The sequence below is a fragment of the Urocitellus parryii genome, chromosome 4 (genome assembly GCF_045843805.1).
Source record: "Urocitellus parryii isolate mUroPar1 chromosome 4, mUroPar1.hap1, whole genome shotgun sequence".
Lineage (NCBI taxonomy): Eukaryota > Metazoa > Chordata > Mammalia > Rodentia > Sciuridae > Urocitellus > Urocitellus parryii.
In genome coordinates, this window is record NC_135534.1 from 197960450 (window position 1) to 197978775 (window position 18326).

At 36.8% G+C, this 18326-nt stretch overlaps 1 protein-coding gene across 1 annotated transcript in view; it reads right to left on the minus strand.

Annotated features, from left to right (window-relative positions):
- Positions 1-289: 289 nt before the first annotated feature.
- LOC113197859 (complement C5-like) overlaps positions 290-18326 on the minus strand; it is a 45073-nt gene continuing 27036 nt past the window's right edge. Inside the window, exons 9-17 of the mRNA XM_077797974.1 lie at positions 17002-17128; positions 16303-16418; positions 14219-14404; positions 12748-12951; positions 11759-11968; positions 11288-11417; positions 9531-9596; positions 7910-8107; positions 290-416 (exon numbers count right to left, since the gene is read on the minus strand). Of these exons, the coding sequence (XP_077654100.1) occupies positions 412-416; positions 7910-8107; positions 9531-9596; positions 11288-11417; positions 11759-11968; positions 12748-12951; positions 14219-14404; positions 16303-16418; positions 17002-17128 (1242 nt within the window). The 3' untranslated portion in view covers positions 290-411. The remainder of the gene's footprint in view (positions 417-7909; positions 8108-9530; positions 9597-11287; positions 11418-11758; positions 11969-12747; positions 12952-14218; positions 14405-16302; positions 16419-17001; positions 17129-18326) is intronic.

Consider the following 18326-nt stretch of genomic DNA (forward strand, 5'->3'; position numbering starts at 1 on the left):
GCTGGCTGCTAATTCTCCTCGCAGTGGTCAGTGGGACTGGCATGGACACACTCCTCTGTCCTCTGTTACAAGTCTTGAGATCTGAAAGTCAGATGAGCATAATTACCAGGCTTAGGTGGCAGTTTAGATGCTCTGGTAAATTTGTTTTTAGCTACTTCTTTCTCATTTATCACACGGGTTGATAAATCACAATTATGAAAACAAACTCCATATAGAACCAAAGGTATTTATTCCAAAATTACAAGGAAGGAACTTTATTATTATATATTTAAGTTTGATTTTTGTCCTTTGGTTTCCAGCAAAATAGAAGGCATAGAATATATGTGTAATGTACAAAAGCTAAACCTTGCAGAAAATGAAATTGAGCATATTCCAGTATGGCTAGGAAGAAGTTGAAATTTTTTCGAGTCTTCAATCTGAAAGGCAACAAGATATGATCAGTAAGTTATTCAAAGTAGTAAAAATTTTTCCAAATTTTAAGGTTCATTGAAAAAAGATTTTAAAAACCTAAGATTTTTAAGAATGATATTTCTCCTTTTTTCTATTGACCAAAATCCAAATTCAAATATAATGTAGAATGCTCTAGAGTAATTAAATACAGTAAGTTCACATTTTGCATAGGCTCCACAATAACTAAGAGTTGATCTCTTAGCATTTTCCCATTTATCATTTCATTCCATTCCCATTTTACAAGTAAACATTCAGAGAGGTTAAGTTACTTATCCACACAGCTTGTACCAGAATTCAGATTATTGAATGCCTAGAAGAGTTCTTTTGTTCTGACTATATAACCTTATAGTAACTATATCACATATAGCAGTTAATCTTGATTATGCCATTAAGTGTTAGAGGAAGTTCACTAACAATTTTGTTGTCCTAGTTCACATAATTAGATAATGATGTGTATTTTTCTCTGGATTATGATTTATAATTTTCTTCTGGCATCTATTTATAAGTTAGCTGTTCAATAAGCATTTTCTAAGTAAAAATATTATTTAAGTTCTTTTTAAGATTGAAAAGGTCATGCTAGAATTTAAAGAACATCAGTCATAAAATAGAAAATTAAAGAAGTGACTTCAAGTATCAGCCTAGACTTTCCTTATGTGACCTTAGAGAACTCTTTAATCCCTCTAAAATTCACTGTGTTGATTGGAGAAAATAATCATGTACTGCTTCTTTTATAGGAATATTATAAGGCTTAGAGAAAATGTTATCTGTGAAATGCTTTAAAAACTTTTAAATACTAAATACTAAGGCTGTGTTCCTTAAACTTTCATCCGTAGAGGCCAAAAATAATAAGCAACATTTGTTTAATACTGTGATATTAACAATATCTATGCTTCTTTATTTCATCTTCATAAAGATCTAGTAATGTCACTCTCTTACCATTCCACTCTGACAATGTGAGAGTGGAAGTCTCTCCAAGAGTCTCAGACCCAAGGCTCACACCATGCTGTAGAGTATCAATTTGAGGTCTTGGATCTTATGGGATAAAGGAAGAGGAAGCCATGAATCTAAATTTGCCATAAATATACAGCAAAGTAGTTAATCCTTAGGTAGTAACAGTCAATCCTGAGAACAGGAGTAGCATTTGATCAATATTTATTATTTCTGATTTTACATAATGGTCTCATTCCAGCTTATATTTGACATAGGCATCATTAATAGTGATGCACATTCACTTAGGAGAGAAAACATGTCTCTGTATGAGGTATTTGGAGTAGTTTTTTTCCCAACCCTTTTCTCTTTGAATAAACATGAGAACTGAGAACTGTACTTCAAAACCTATGCCTTTTAGCCATAAATTACAGCTCAGTTATTCTGAAGATTAATAAAATCCTTTTTATATCCATTTTTCAATTTGTTCAATCAGTATCATGAAAAGATAAAACCTTTAATGTAATGTAGACTTGAATTCAAATCCTGTTGCATTCACTTAGGCTCTGAGCTTTGGGAAAGTCACCTGATTTTTTTGAATCTCACTTTCTTCATCTGCTAAGTGAAGATGATATTTCCATCATAGGTCGTTGTGAGGAGTGACAAATGAAGTGGCATACGGAAATGTCCAGCACTGTCCTGATCAGCTGAACGCTTACTTCTCTCTTTCTGTTCTCTTCACACTACTACTTTTGAGCCCTGGGTTCCATGAACAGGTTTCTTGCCATGTTAAGAGAAATTTCCTTTATTTGTTATTTCCCTTTGGTAGTTTATTATTTTTAAAGTAAAATATACCAATGCTACTGTTATGTCATTTCAGCTTCAGGATGTCAGCAAGTTGAAACCACTTCAAGATTTGACTTCTCTGATATTAGTTGAAAATCCAGTCGTGACCCTTCCTCACTATCTCCAGTTTACCATTTTCTACCTGTGTTAGTTGGAAAGTTTGGAAGGTCAGCCAGTAACTACTCAGGACAGGGAGGAGGCTTTTGAGAGATTCAGTTTAGGTAAGATGACAGTTTAAAAAACTGAATTTGAATGAGGAAAGAATTTGTTTTCAGAACTTACCTAGAAAAAATGTATTATAAACTTTCTGATGACATTACATTTGCAGAGATGCCACCATAAATCAATTAATTTAATTGAGCATATTCAGTGCACCAGGCACTGCACTTGACACTAAGGATACAATGGTGAGCAAGACACTTGGTGCTGGCCTTCATGCAGCTTATGGTTTTGTGGAACAGACAAAAAGCAGTTAAACCCAGGTAAAGCAACAGAGGGGAGCCCTGTTGTGGTGCAGAGTGGTGTAAAGGAGTGACTTCTTGAGGCAGTGACATGGAAGCTGAAGGCAAGGGGAGGAGAGGCCAGCCATGTGAGGAATGGCACTCAGGGAGAGGGGGAAGCTGGTTCTCTGGGGTTATAAAGACCCTAGTGGGGTCAAGCAACTGAAAGATCGGTATGACTGGAGGAGTGCAAGAAAAAGTTTGGAGAGAAGGGGGAGGTTAGAGATGGAACAGGGCCTTGTGGTTTGGATTTTATTCTAGCTGCAGTAAAAAACCATGGGCAAGTTTTAAGCAGGGATGGGCCAGGAACAGGCTCTATATTAAGGAGCTCATTTTGGATGCAGGTTGGAGAATGATTTGGAGCAGGGCAAAGAGGAGATGGAGGGGCATGTTAGGAAGAGCTATGACAGTTATGCAGGCTAGAAGTGTTGGTGGCCTGTGCTTAGGCGATAGATGTGGAAATGAAAAATAGATGGATCACTTTTAATGGTAGAATCCGCAGCACTCTCTAATGGAGTGGGTAAATCTCAGGCTTCTGGCTTAATTGGCTTAATTAGGCGGTGATATCATGTAGAAAATGGGGATAATTCAGAGTTATCTTTAGGACATGTTGAGTTTGAATTATCTGTGAGACAACCAAATACAGAGTTAGAAATATGAGTCTGGAGTTTGAGGTTCATTCATTTAAAACAAAGAGAAAAGGGATGTATTTTGCATACATAGTCTGAAAATTTGAAATGTTTAGCTCTAAAATCTGTATAAAATTCTTTCAGACTATTTTGAATATAACATGTATATAAAATATAAATGAATTTTGTGTTTAGAATTGGGTCCAACATCCAAGATAACTCATTATGTAATTGCAAATATTGGAAAGTCTTAAAAAATCCAAAATCTGAAATATTTCTAGTTTCAAGAATTTTGGATAAGTGAGACTCAACCTGAATAAATTTGATAGTCATCTGCTTAAAAATGATACTTAATTCCACGTGAACTTTTTAAAAATCTAAAAATTCACCAGTAGTTTTGTAATGCCAGATTCGTGGGATCCCAATAGACCTCCAGGAGCCAAATCCGATGCAAGCACACAAGAGTCTTTATTGCAAGCTTGAGCCTGGACTCACAACCGTTTCCGATGCAGCCATCCAGGGAGTGAGTCCAGGTCCTTTGTCCAGTGAGATTTTATAGGTTTTGGGGGGATACTCTATGTGTCACAACATCACACAGCAAATCATTCCATACCACAGGAAAGTCAAACAGCAACTCTTAACATTGATTAGCACATTCAATGGTGAGAACAAGTTGTGTAGGGGTAATTGGTTCGTGCAAGAGGGGGATTCCTTTGAACTGATTGGTTTAGGCCATGAGGGGTGTACATGCTAAACTACATGGTTTCCCAACATGTTATCAACCACCATAAACTACTGGGGGGGGGGTCATCTGGCATCCCAGGTATTTTCCCTGTCTCATGCTGATTGGTGGTTGCTAGGGGGTTGCTATGGGTCTTCAACTAGCCTGAGTCAGGGACACCTGGCACCACAGATCTCTCCTATTATTTGCAGACAAACAACTCAGCAGGGTGGGTATGTGCTTAGGAGTGCTCTGTGGTTTTTCTCAGGACAAGGGTCATGCCTCCTTCCTTAGGACAGGCCTTGAGGTAGAAGCTGGTTTCTCAAAAATGGAGTCACATCAGTTTCTCAGTTTCTATACCAGGAAATGGGCAGAAACAACAAGTAGTTAACCTCAAACCAGTAGCAAATAAATAAAGAAATGAAATACCCAACAGCAGAGTGAAGAACAAATCATACCTCAATTGTTTTGTCCTTGAGAATATCAGAGGGTGGGATTAGAGAAAGAGGAGGGAATACTTTCTCCTTCAGAAAGGAGAGATGTGCAAATCACGGGTAGTTTTGTTCCTTTGGTGTTGGGAAAATAAGAGTTTTCCCATGGATAGGGTCTGTTTTCTCAATAAAATGTGAGGTCTTCAGCTCAGAAAGAGACTCAAAGAAATATGGAAGGTTTGAGGAAAAAGAGGAAGATATGAAATCACCATTTTAGAGTATTGGGTAACAAGCTGGTATGTTCAACCACTTGGAATTGATGTTAGTTCACTTTCAACCTACAAAAAACATCAGTTTCATATTGTTTGATCCAATACTTCAGAAATATAGTAAATTTTTGTTAGTTAAGACACCCCCCCCCATACACACACACACAACTCTACATTTTTTTTCTAAAGTTTGTTTTGGAATCATTAAAAATTTAAATAATTTAAAGCAAAGTCATCATATAATATACTGTTGGAAGAAATGTTTCAACCACTTATGGCTCATTCATGACTTCAGACTGTAATTAGGAGCCTTTAATGTGATGGGCTCTTAGGACCCAGTGGAGACCAGGTAGATAGAGTTTTTGGTCTCCTGAAGTTTTAGGAGGCAGGCAGATAGGATGTTACAACTCCCTGTGTGACAAAGGCCAGAGCATAAATTCAGGGTAGCATGGGAGCCTCCCTGAGAATCATCTAACCTGGGTAGAGGAGAGGGTCAGGGCAGGCTTCTCCAAAAGGTTTGTAAAGCTCAAGACCTAAAGGATGCAAAAGAGACCTAAAGGAAATGTTGGAAGACAGGCAGGTCCAGACACAGGGTGTGAATAAGCCTTCAGGGGCAAGAGGTATTGTCAGTATAAAGAACAAAGTCATTTCAGGAAAGCTGCAGAGGTATGCTTAAAGATAAGGTTCAAGAGGGAGATTGGGACCAAATCATGAAGATCCCATGAGAACTCTTATGGAAGCTTTTTGATTTGTTTATTTGTTTTCATTGCTGGAGAAAAACTCAGGGCCTCATTTATACTAGGTTAGTACTCTGTCACTGAGCTATATCCCCAGCCCTTTATGAAAGCTTTTTGGATCTTCTAAGAGTAATAGGAAGCCCTTGAAGGATTTTAAGATAATATAGTATGTAAACGTGTTTGCCGTATCCTTGTAAATGTAATTACTTACATCAAATAAAACGATGTATTTTAAAGGGGATTGGAGGAAAACTCCATTTATCAATATAATAAAACAAATAAAATACTTGGAAATAAAGTATTATCTTTTTTAAATGTCATCCAAATACAAATAACAATGCCTTCTTGCCTCCTAGTATAGACCAGTTCCATGTGGTCTTTTCTCCCAAAGTCATGGTATGTAATTTTCAAAGTGGAACTGCACTATTCCTAGACTTCTTTTGCATTGTTTTATTTTAGAAATGTTCTTTACTTATTAAAAGGAGGAAATATAATGATGAATAAACAATTACATTTTTATTGACAGAAAAGTCAGAAAGAGACTTGGAAAGGAAGATGCTATAAACTGAAAAGCTTAAGAACAAACAAAATTCTTTAAGGGAATTCAAAATCAAAATAAGTTAAATCATTAAAAGAGGGGATCATGTGATACAATCCTTGAGGAGCTAGAATTTGATCTAAGCACACAAAAAATGAATTGGTAAGTCTGTGTTTACACTGCTTTGACTATGTTCTCATAAGGTAAAGAATGCTTTACCTTTGGCTCTAAGAAATACAACTTCCCAACCATAAAAAAGGGGAAATTTGCCGTTTAATATGTGCAAAAGTCTTTATAGACTGTAGTTGACTGTGAACTGTGTGATATGGCTGCCAGAAAAACCAGTGCTCTCTGTGGCTGCAGTATGTGAGGTAGGTATCCAGCACAATGGGGAAAGATGGTGCCCTGGTGAGACTGTTCCCAGTGTTTATATATTTTATATATATCTATATCTATCTATCTATATATCTATATCTATATCTATATCTATCTATCTATCTATATATATATATATATATATATATATATATATCTCAACAACATTGTTGGTGAGAGTGTACATTGGCAAAAAGTTTTAGAAGGCAATTTGGCAAAAATATCCAAATTTTAAACATAGAGCTCCTATGTCTCAGAGATCTCATTTCCAATAATATATTCTGTAGAAATGCTTGCAAGAATATGTTAAGATCATATATGTATGCTTGTATATGTATATGTACAAGTACCTATGTAACAGTGATGCTCACTACACCATTATTCATATGAGGAAAACTCCAAATGACTAAAAAGCCCCTCAGGGAACGTCCATGCTGTGGCATAGTATATTGCTATTAATAAAATGAGGTCGGGTTATATGGCCTGACTTGGAAGGATGTCAGACACACTTTACTATATGAAAAAAAAGCAAGTTGTAAAACAGTAAATAAAGTATTATCCTATATACATAAATGCACAATAGTGTAAGGATATTTGGGGTGGGTAGGGGTGGCAGAATACAAACCAAACTCATAAAAGCAGTTATTTCTGAGGAAAATTATTGAACATTTTCAAATTGACCTTTATGCATATCTGTAATAACTAAAGTTTATACAATTTGACTTTATGGTTGAAACAGAGAAAAAGATATTGGAACAGAAAGATTTAGACGATCTAAATGGCGTAATTTGAGAAAAAAGCTTATAGAGAGGCTTCCAACGTCTTGGGACAAAGTTACAGGAAGAATGACCAAAGCAAAGGGGTGCTCAGGCTGGAGAAAAGGAAACTCAGTGAGCTTTGATAAATGCTCTCAGATATGCAAAGGACTGTGTAATATGGAAGAGAAATTAGAATTATATACCAAGGCCCCATGAGATCAAATTAATACCTAGTAAACAAAATTATAGGAAAACAAAGTCTGAAAAATTCTAAAACCACATTGAGTGTTCTATAAATTCTGAAAATGTTTATTGTGGAAGAAACCGAAATAAGATTTTAACTTTTATAAGCACACTTCACCTTATGCTAGATTTAGAGCTTTTTGCTATATTTGGACAGTGTAGGTATAAACAGAATTTTCAATGATGGTAATGCCACAGCATCACAGAATGTTAGAACTCAAAGACATACTCAGATATTTGGTCCAAGCTTTCTGCTTGGGGCTCACAGAGTATAGTCATTCACTGAGTCTTGGTTCTGAACTAGTGTACTCTGCTCTGTGCTACATCTCTTCAAATTCCCCAAAATTATAACAGATTTTCTGTGGGTATTTAGGAGCTATTATTTCTACTTTAACTACAGTGTGAAAACTGTCTCTCTTGGCAGTATAATATTACACAAAATTCCCTACATTAAACAGAATTCTTATAGAAAATGCCATACTTACGCTTCCCAAGCAAAAGGATCTCTTTATGTGAGGTGTTAGCTCGGTACTGGTTTGCGATGATACAACATTCTTTGAAAGCTCTGACACAGGCTGGACCTATGGTGATCCGTGTGGCCCGCTGCTCGCAGGTTTCTTCGTCATTACGGTGGGCTCCATCACAGCAACACTTCCTTGGCACTGGATGTTTGTATTTAGCAGCTAAAAGGGTAATAATGTAAGTGCCCTTGATCAGGCTGAGTCAGCATCTCAGGTTTAGAAGGAATCTCAAGAAATACTCAGTTTCTACTACCAAATGCTCCCCTTACCCACAGGAGCCACAGTTCCAGTGTGTCCTTGGAACTACAGTAGGATTAGGGAGAATGTGACCCCACCAGGTGGTCATCCCAATTCACACTAAATGGTTAAAGGGCTTCCTGCAAACCAAGCTAACTACAAACTTTCGAAGCTGGAACTTTGGGTTCAGCAGCATTTGAGTATAAGTTAAATATCTAAGAAGCCTTTAAATATTTGAAAGTATATATTGTTATTATATAAGAATTATTTTCCATAAGCTAAATAGCCTTCTTTTTCACATATTCCTTATAGGATATGGTTTGTGGATGTCTACTAGTGCCATTATCCTTCACTGTAAGTGTTCAATCAACTTCTCTACTATCATATCATTAAAACAGAGAATAAAAACTAGAATTACTGTAACTAAGACAAACTAACACAAGCCTGTAGTCCCAGCAACCCAGGAGGCTGAGGCAGGAGGATGTCAATTTCAAGGCCAGCCTCAGCAAATTAACTCTGTCTCAAAATTTTTTAATTTGATATGGCTCAGTGGTAAAGCAGGCTTGAGTTCAATACCCAGTAATCTCCACTCAAAAAAAGAAGTATAATAACTCATATGCAAATAGAAGAAGTCATTATATTACTATAAGAATGACAACTAGCTGAACTCAGTCTACAGATTCCAGATTGATGTTCTTTCTACTTAACATGACTGATTATCATATTACAATTTAAATAATTCCCATTGGACTTATTTCCAAAGAATAATCCAGAATGTTATTAGCTATTAAATATATGAAATGGAAGAAATATATTTTTACATATATTCCAAAGTTAATCAAATCATGGATTTAAAAAATATATGTTTTTATTTGTAGATGAACACAATATCTTTATTTTATTTTTATGTGGTGCTGAGGATTGAACCCAGTGCCTCATGCATGTGAGGCAAGTGCTCTACCATTGAGCCAGAACCCCAGCCCCTCAAATCATGGATTTTGTCAGAATAAAATGGAAAAATATTTTAATTGTTAGATGGAGCTTGTAGAGAGAAAATATTTGTGATAAATTCAAATTAATAATTTACATTTTAGAGATAGAACTGATATAGACTTGTTCTCCTCATATTAAGATTATAGAAAATGAACTACTAGATTTATTTGGATTAATCTTTCTGAGGGAGGTGAGCTAGACATCCATATATATCTTTCTTCCCACCCATTTTATTTAAGTAAAATTACATAATATTTCATTTTCTCCAGTTTTTGAATATATGATACTGAAATGATCATATCATCATTTCAATGATGTAGAAATGTTCTACAACTACATGAAACTCTTAGAGTACCTTGTTCATTTATTCTCTGTTGCAGATTTCCTGATGACCTTAGCTTAATTTCTTTGCCAGCTTCATCTATTTAAAACAAAAACAAAAGATAGAGACAAAGAGAAAGGGGGCTTGATAAAAAAAAAGTTGCATGGAACTATTTAAAACATTCATATCATTCAATTATCGCCAATATGATCATAACCTTTTTACAATTACATGAAACTTTTAAAGTACCTGATTCCTGTATTTTCTGTTGTAGACGTTTTCGTGGCCTAAGAATTTCTCTACCAGTTTCATTTAAAACAAAAGCAAAAGATAGAGACAAGGAGAAGCAGGGGGAGTTAAAAATCTATTAAAAAAATTGCATGAAACTAAGTATTTAAAACATTCACAAGTCATTCACTTGAGAAACCTGTTCTGAAAGCCTGCTTCTGATTAAGCATTGGGAACTACACATCTTTTTATTATTTTTAAAATTTGTTCTAATTAGTTATACATGACAGCAGAATGCATTTTGATTCATTGTACACAATTATAGCAAAACTTTTCATTTCTCTGGTTGTACAAAATATGGTAGCATCTCACCATATGTGCAGTCACACATGTACCTAGGGTAATGATATCCGTCTCATTACACCATCTATCCTGACCCCATGTCCTCTTCCCACCCCTCCCTCCCCTTTGCCCAATGAAAGTTCCTCATTCTCCCCATGCCCCCCACCCATTATAGATCAGTGTCCACTTATCAGAGAGAACATCCAGCCTTTTGTTTTTTGGGATTGGCTTACTTCACTTAGCATGATATTCTCCAGCTCCATCCATTTACCTGTAGATGCCATGATTTTATTCTCTTTTAATGCTGAGTAATAGTCCATTGTGTATATATACCACAGTTTCTTCATCCATTCATCTGTTGAAGGGCATCTAGGTTGGTTTCACAGTTTAGCTATTGTGAATTGAGCTGCTGCGAACATTGATGTGGCTGTGTCATTATTGTATGCTGATTTTAAGTCTTTTGGGTATACGCCAAAGAGTAGGATAGCTGTATCAAATGGTGGCTCCAAGATTTTTAAGGAAGCTCCATACTACTTTCCAGATTGTTTGCGCCAATTTGGAGTCCCACCAGCAATGTATGAGGGTGCCTTTTTCCTCTACATCCTCATCAGCACTATTGTTGGATTCTGGATAATTGCCAGTAATTATGAACCATTCTAAAACCAAAGGACAGTGATTAAGATGTGGTCGCTGCCCATGAAGAGCCCACATGGCTGTGGGTGAGACAGGACTATAACTGAGTTTGAGGATATGAATGACCCAGTGCTGTCATGTTATAAATAGACCTGGTCCCTACAAGACCCTCCTATTAAAGCAGAAGGGAGTGATCAATTCTGTGTGGGGAAGAGGCCCCCCAGAAGAGAGGATTCTTCTACTTGCTTCTCCAGGCTAATAAAGGGGAAAGCAGTTCCCATGAGTAAAGGCCCAAAGGTATGAAGAGCACAGCAGCAGATCAGAGCTACACCTGGTGCTGTGTAGACAGGCAGGAACAGCAGGGTGAGAAATTGTTGGAAGACCCGGGAGAAGATCACAGAAGGTGTTGAGTACTATGCTAAAGAACTTGTTCTTTATCTTGAAGGCCACTGAAACACCTTATACAGGGGAGTTATGTAGTCACAGCATTCTAAGATCATTGTGGGGAATATTCTGGAAGAGGGACAAAAAGGAGAGTTGGGAAGCAAATGATCAAAGTCAATCTCAGTGATAAACGCAGGCTTTACCATTGTCTTGGGAGTCCTCTGCATTCGCATTGGTGAGGAAGGTGAGTCCAGCCAGATGAAACACATCTGCATTGTCTCGGCCACCACCGGCCCCACAGCCCAGGTCACTCTTCTCTAGAGCTTGGAATGCCTGTCCAGAAAGGCAAAAGGATGAGCTTCTTCAGGTGTGTGAAGAACTAAAGATACTGGGCATTGAGTGGTTAGCGCAACCTGTGAGATGCACAGGGCACAGGTTTATCCAGGACAAAATCTCCCATCTCTATGCCTCAGTTTTGTGATTTTATAATTATAAATACATGCCTATTCAAAATTCACCCAAGACTGAAGATTCTTAGAAATTGACCCAAGGTGTTTTGTACATAGAATACATGCTGCAATCAATGTCTAAAACAAATGAATGAATAGGTGAAATCATGAAGGAGCGAATCAACAAGAAGAAAATCCAGTTGTGACATATAATTTGTGTCTCACCTGGAACTGATTGTCACACTTCTCTTCGACATTTAGGCAGACTGAGTCGGACACTAATTCTGCAGTCTGCTCTCCAATGACGATGTAATAGACCAGAAGTCGAGCTGAAGGAACCATGTTCTGAGTCACTGGGATGTTTATACTTTGATAAGAAGAATCTATAACTTTCTCTCTTGTGCCAAAGTGTACAATTTTGCCCCTGGATAAAATCTAAAAATAAACAGTGGCAGTGAAAATAAGTATAAAAACAAAACCTGTGCATCAGGATGAAGCTTGAAGAAAAAATTTGACATATGTGTATGTTCCAGTTCTTACAGTAGAGAAGCCAGGCATAGTCCCCCACTGGAGAATCTGAGGCTTAGAAACTGAGTAAAAGTCAGACTGATTTTAGTTCAAAATGACATATCTAGAAATTAGAGAGGAATTCAGCAAGATCCTGTCTCAAAATAAAAAATAAAAAGGACTTGAGGATGTAGCTCAGGGGTGGAGTGCTCTGGGTTCAATCTCCAGTACCAGGAAAAAAGAAGAAAACAAATAGATGCACTCGCCCTGGCCATGAATACCTATAATTACAGATACTCAAGGGGCTAAGGCAGGAGGATCACAAGTTTGAGGTCAGCATGGGCAACTTAGCAATATCTTTACTCAAAATAAATATGTTAAAAGAGGCTAGGGATGTAGCTTGGTGGTAGTGTACTTGCGTAGTATATGTGGACCCCAGGTTCAATCTTCAGTATCACCAAAATAATAAGTTAAATGTATCTTATTTGGGGATTCAGATTTTTAAACATAGATTATATTGTATATTGGAGGTTAGGGTTAAAAAATATCATGTAAAGTCAAAATGTCTTCAAAGATCCCTTTAACTGTTCATGAAAATGGTTTGTATTTATAAATGCAAAGCATCATTCTAAGGTTTCTCTATAAACCAAAGAACAAAATGTTCAGGGTGGGAAAATAAGATGAAAGTCTATCATTATTGTACTTACCAAGTAATTATACTGAGTTATTTTGTCAATATACGGACTTTTGGATGTAACAGTAATGTTCAGATATTCTCCTACTAGCAGAGGCTTATAGTTTCCAGTCCAATCAATATAAAGGTAACTTTGGCTGGGAGATGAGTATGCTATTGCTTGGTAATCTATGCTGGCCTGATTTTCTTCTGGAAGATCTGGGGCATCAGTTTTGACCTAAAAAGGAAAATTTCAAAAAGACACATGAATGGTGTGTCAAGCTTTTTGTAAAAACGTCTTTTAAATTCTTTACTTTTTCAATTTCTAAATTTCACAATTCCAAATGCTGAGGGGAAAAAAATCCTCTAGTACTCCAGTGTTTGTACAGCTGCAGTTTCAAGTAATTTTGTAAAGACTATGGTAAATAATGATGGGATTATGGGCCATGGTGGAAAAGTTTGGTGAAATGAAGAGAGAAAGATGCTCCAGGAACAAATACCAGCTCCCTTCCTGAAATACCACATGAGCTGGACTACTCTTTCTGGGGATGGGAGGGCAGGGACTGAGGGAAGAGAGGGAAAATGATGGGAGGTAGCACCAACTCAAGCACTGGAGGGCAGAAGTTATGAATGAACATCACAGACACCATCTTTGTGAAGTAATGATACAGAGGAATGCTCTTAAACACAGGTGGGACAGAAATGATATCGTGGCAGGAAAATCTGCCTTCAGACAGCAGAAAGATTACTAGCTTGTGATCTGGGGTCAGGTACACATTGGTTTGCATCCTGGTGCTGCCACTTATTAATTCTGGATAAGTTATTTGATCAAAACAGAGATCAAAACAGAGGTAGAAGTCTCCTTTCCTCTGACACAAAATGGCAAAGATGATATTTTCCAACTCTTACTGCTGATAAATGAATTTGTTCCTCAGAAATCTCTTAGCACAATGCCTAAGTATTCAGTAAGGGCTCAGTAGATGATAGTGAATCTGTGCATGCTGCAGTCATTGATCTGTGTAGTTAGTTATACCTGGGTTGAGACTGGGAACCTAAACATTATTTGCTGGAAGAGAAGATGATTGATCCCTAAAGTAGAGTGGTTTGTGCATTAGACAAAAAGGAGGCATTCACATTTCACCCTTGTGTGGCCCTGAAAAGAGACAAAGAATGGGTGTGTGTGTGGCAGGGGGGATTCTTACCACTGATGTCCACTGCTATTCCTATTCTGAAATTTCTGGATTCTAATATAATTTTATTGGTGTAAGAGAAAATAGTTAATTCCCAAACCAAAAAAAAAAAAAAAGGGTGGATTGATCTTCCTTAAGAACCTTTCAATGGGTTAGAAGATTATCTCTCGTAGTCATTTGGTCTGTTTTCAAAATTGTAGAACTGTTCACTGGACTCATGTGTAAAATCTGTCACATCTGTTCTCTACAGTTTGCCAAAACATACAGTCAAAAGTACACACTGTCCTAGAAAATATAGCCAGAGATTCAGCTCACATCAAACTCCAGTGCCGTAACTCCAGATGGGATGTTAACCACAAACGAGGCTACTCCATCATTGAGACCTGTGATGCTTTTCTGTGATTCCAAGCCGACCTTCTCTTGGTTTTCATTGATGGTTTGTGCATTCAGGGTTACAGGGACCCCGCCTACCGACTGGTCCAGAGAATCCTTAACCTGCACCTGTTTGTTAGAACAATTCCATCCATGTCAACAGCTTATCATGTCTTTGAAAGCTCAACAAGTCTGACATTTTCCTTCCTCTCCATCAGTGCAAAAATTCATTATGGTTGTTAATTCAGTAAGATTGTGTTCTTGACATAAAGAAATGTTAAATTCTATTTAGTTTAATCATCTTGAATGGATTCCCCCACATATCAACCTGACTCAGAACACAGACATCATTTCATTATGGCAACAAAGATGTGACAAGATCTATGTGACCCACCTTCTGCATTTCTTTAATTATATTAGGACTGAATAATGGAGAAAATGAAGCAATGGCTTCTGGAAACAATATTTTTGTGTATGAGAAACAATAAATGGATACATTTCTTTCTTATCTTCTAATTCTCACACACATATCTATGATTATATATGATATATACATATATACACACACACACACACACATATATATATGTGATTTCACTAAGGATATCTTTGTTTTATTTTTATATGTTACATAAATATATATTAAATCTCATAATATTTCATATTTTATATGTTACATATCACTGTATGTTATGTGTATATACATACTCATATTGTGTAGTTATCTAAGAAGCTATAAGCACATCTAATGCATTCTTTGAGTTTGGTCAATCTTGCTCTCTTAAAATTCAGTGGCCTACTGTAAATAAGTTGTAAGTGATGAATTTTAAATATAGTTGTTCCTCTGTATCCAAGACACATTGGTTCTAGGAGGATGTTCAAGGTTCCTATAAAATTCTGGCAGAGTAGATTTATACTTTAAGTCATCTCTAGATTCCTTATAATATCTAGTATAATTGAAACCTCATGTAAATAGTTGTCATGCTGAATTGTGTAGGGAATTATAATAAGGAAAAAAGTCTATGCAGTTCAATCTGCAGGTGGAATCCACACATACAGACACCAATGACATGGAGGGCTGACTGGATACCCAAGGATTTTATTAACAGTAAAAGGTTTTCAAAGAAAGAATTAAAACATTGTGCTCCAGGCTTTCTAAATTAAAGGCAAAATAAAAATTTCCATTTAATAATTATAATACATAACATTATTTTAATAATATCTTTAACAATATTAAATATAATAAAAAATTAAAAGGATGCTTTGACTCCATACTATCAGCATTTAATAAAGGAAGAGTAGAGGAAAAAGAGAAAATTTAAGACAAAGAAGGGAGCAAAAAAGACAGAAGAAATAGAGTCAGAGACAAAAAGTGTCAAAATAGGAAGGACAGAGCGCAACAGAGAGAAAGGAGAGCCCAGACAGGGTTGTGCACAGAGATGGCGGAAAAAGAAAAGCCCACAGAAAGGCACTCAGACACAGCAGAAACAAATGATGAGAGAAAGGGGTCTATTTTCAAAGAATGACCTCTTCAGCTTAAGGCTCTTTAAGAAATAAAGATATATTATGTAGTTATGTAAGAAGCTATAAGTACATCCAGTGCATTATTTGAGTTTGGTCAATCTTGCTCTCTTAAAATTCAGTGGCCCACTGTAAATAATAAATATTGTCACCAAATAATTTTAAATATTAGTATTTTTCCATTCTTTTCATTGGTGCATTGTAGTTGTATAAATGTTAAGTGTTTTTGAATTTTGGATTGACAGTTTTATTTACACTAATGTAATGCAGTGTTTATTGAGGAGATGCATAATGCAAGCCTGGCTTACTAAATAATGGCATGACCCTAAATGTCAATCACCCACAAGGCTGCACTGGTCTGCAATGTGCCACACCTGTGCCCACAGGAGGGGTTGACCTGACAAGGAGTCCCTCTGTGATTTGCCTCTCCAGCTCCCTTCTCTTTCCTACCTCCATACACAGAAAAAGACAAGCATATTCAGCAGGTTCTCCCCAGCCCCACTTACCTTGATAAAATATGGAATCCCAGGCTTCAAGAAAGGAGAAGTAGTAATCAAGTTCAGTTTGTAGGGAGAGAGAACATATTTGATGCCAGGTACTTCTGCCTCTTCAAAAAACCCACCTAAAGAAATGGCAAGCGTGGTATTAGCATATTTGAAGTCTAATGATATGTATGGGTATCTGCATTGTCTCCAGGATTCCACAGACTCACTCTTTCTCTCACTCCCTTCCTGCACAGATGGTATCTAAAAGGGCATTAGGAAGCATTAGGTTCAACCCCCTTACTGTACAGATAAGGAGTCCAGAACGTGGAAACAGGAATAACTCACATACATAGGCATTGCATCACATAATCTCACACATAATCTCATGTTGATTTTGATTCTCACCAGGAGAAAACACTGGAGTACCCGATATTCAAGCTATATGGCCTGCAGAGCCATTTTGGATATCAGCCGGGCAGTATTATCCTATTTCAGCTATTGAGATCCTAGAGTCCCAGTGGCTTGCCAGTTACTACAGAGTAGTAGAGCTCTTCTCTAATCCCAGCCTTCAGTGAAATAAAAAGTAATACATAAAATTTAACTATAAATGAAAGTAAAATGTAAAGGAGCCCTAGAAATCATTTCTACCACTTTTATGCTCTCTAAATACTTCCTAAGAGAAAGTTACACACACACACACACACACACACACACACTTACCTGTAGACTCTTTGACTGTTACAGCAATATAAAGGTATTTGTTGTTTAACTCTTCCAGACTGTGATATGACAGCTCTTTTACTGCTGTTTCAGAATCAAACATGACACGGGCAGTTCCATTTATCAACTTTTTAAGAAGGGAAAATATAAGTCATTTTACATAACTTACAAGGAAAATTTAACAATCTGTATTAACTAGCCTTAAATTGAAGGCAAATGTTGGATGACTGTTTTGGCATTGTCAGTAAAATAGATGACTGGGGCCACAGTTAGGTCCAGCAGTTGCTTCCTGCTTCATCTGTGTGGAGCTACAGATATGGAGGAGGCTGGAAGGTGACAGGGAACATTAGGCCTTTTGGGTACTAGAAACACAGATGCTTCTTCCAACCTCTGAGTCCTAATCTACCTTCAGAGGCCTCTCATGCTGCTTCTGCCATTAGCCAAAAGTTTGCTGAATTTATATTTAATTTGTACTTGGCTACTTATAATTTTAAACACTAACTATAAAACACATCACAAAGTAAGGGGTATCAGGTGAAGCCATGTCATATTTATTACTTTGTCTTATTTTTTATTCTAAAATACTTTGACTTGAAGCTGGGCATTTTCATATGGTTTAGCTTTATTTACTTTATCTTTTTTTTTTTAAGGATGCTAAGGATTGGACCCAGGGCCTCATACATACTAAGAACTTAGTCTATGACTCAGCTACACACCTGCCCTGATTTAGCTTTAAATCTCAGCATCAAGGGTAGAATTTTGCATTTTAAAGACATTAAACTTATATTCTAAATACATAAGGATTTTTAAAAAGCAGAGAATAAATAATTGATGAAAAATACATGAGTATGCAAAAGTAAGGTAAAATGACATAAACTCTTATCACCCATGGTATAATGTAAACAACACTGAAGAGAGGAAAAGGGGCCAGGGCTCTAATCTCAGTTCTAACAATCACTAGCTCTTAACCATGAACAAATAGCCTCCCAAATACTTATAGAAATCTACGCTTTGCAAGGAGATAAGTTGTCTCTGGCCACATGGTGGGAATGATTTGGACCTGCAAAGAGTTTAATGTTGAAAATGAGATAAATAAATAAGCCATTATGAAAAGAAGGAATAGTCCCCCTTGATATTGACATTTTGGAAAGGAAAATTTTTGATGTTTGGGGAAGGAAGGGAGAAATGGAACAAGATCAGCTGATAAGAGGATGATGCCCTGGTCTTTATCTCAAGGGCAACCAGAAGCCAATGGAGGGTATTAAGCTTCAGCTTCCACACTTATGAAGAAGAACGAGGGATTGGACCAGAGGGTTCTGAAATAA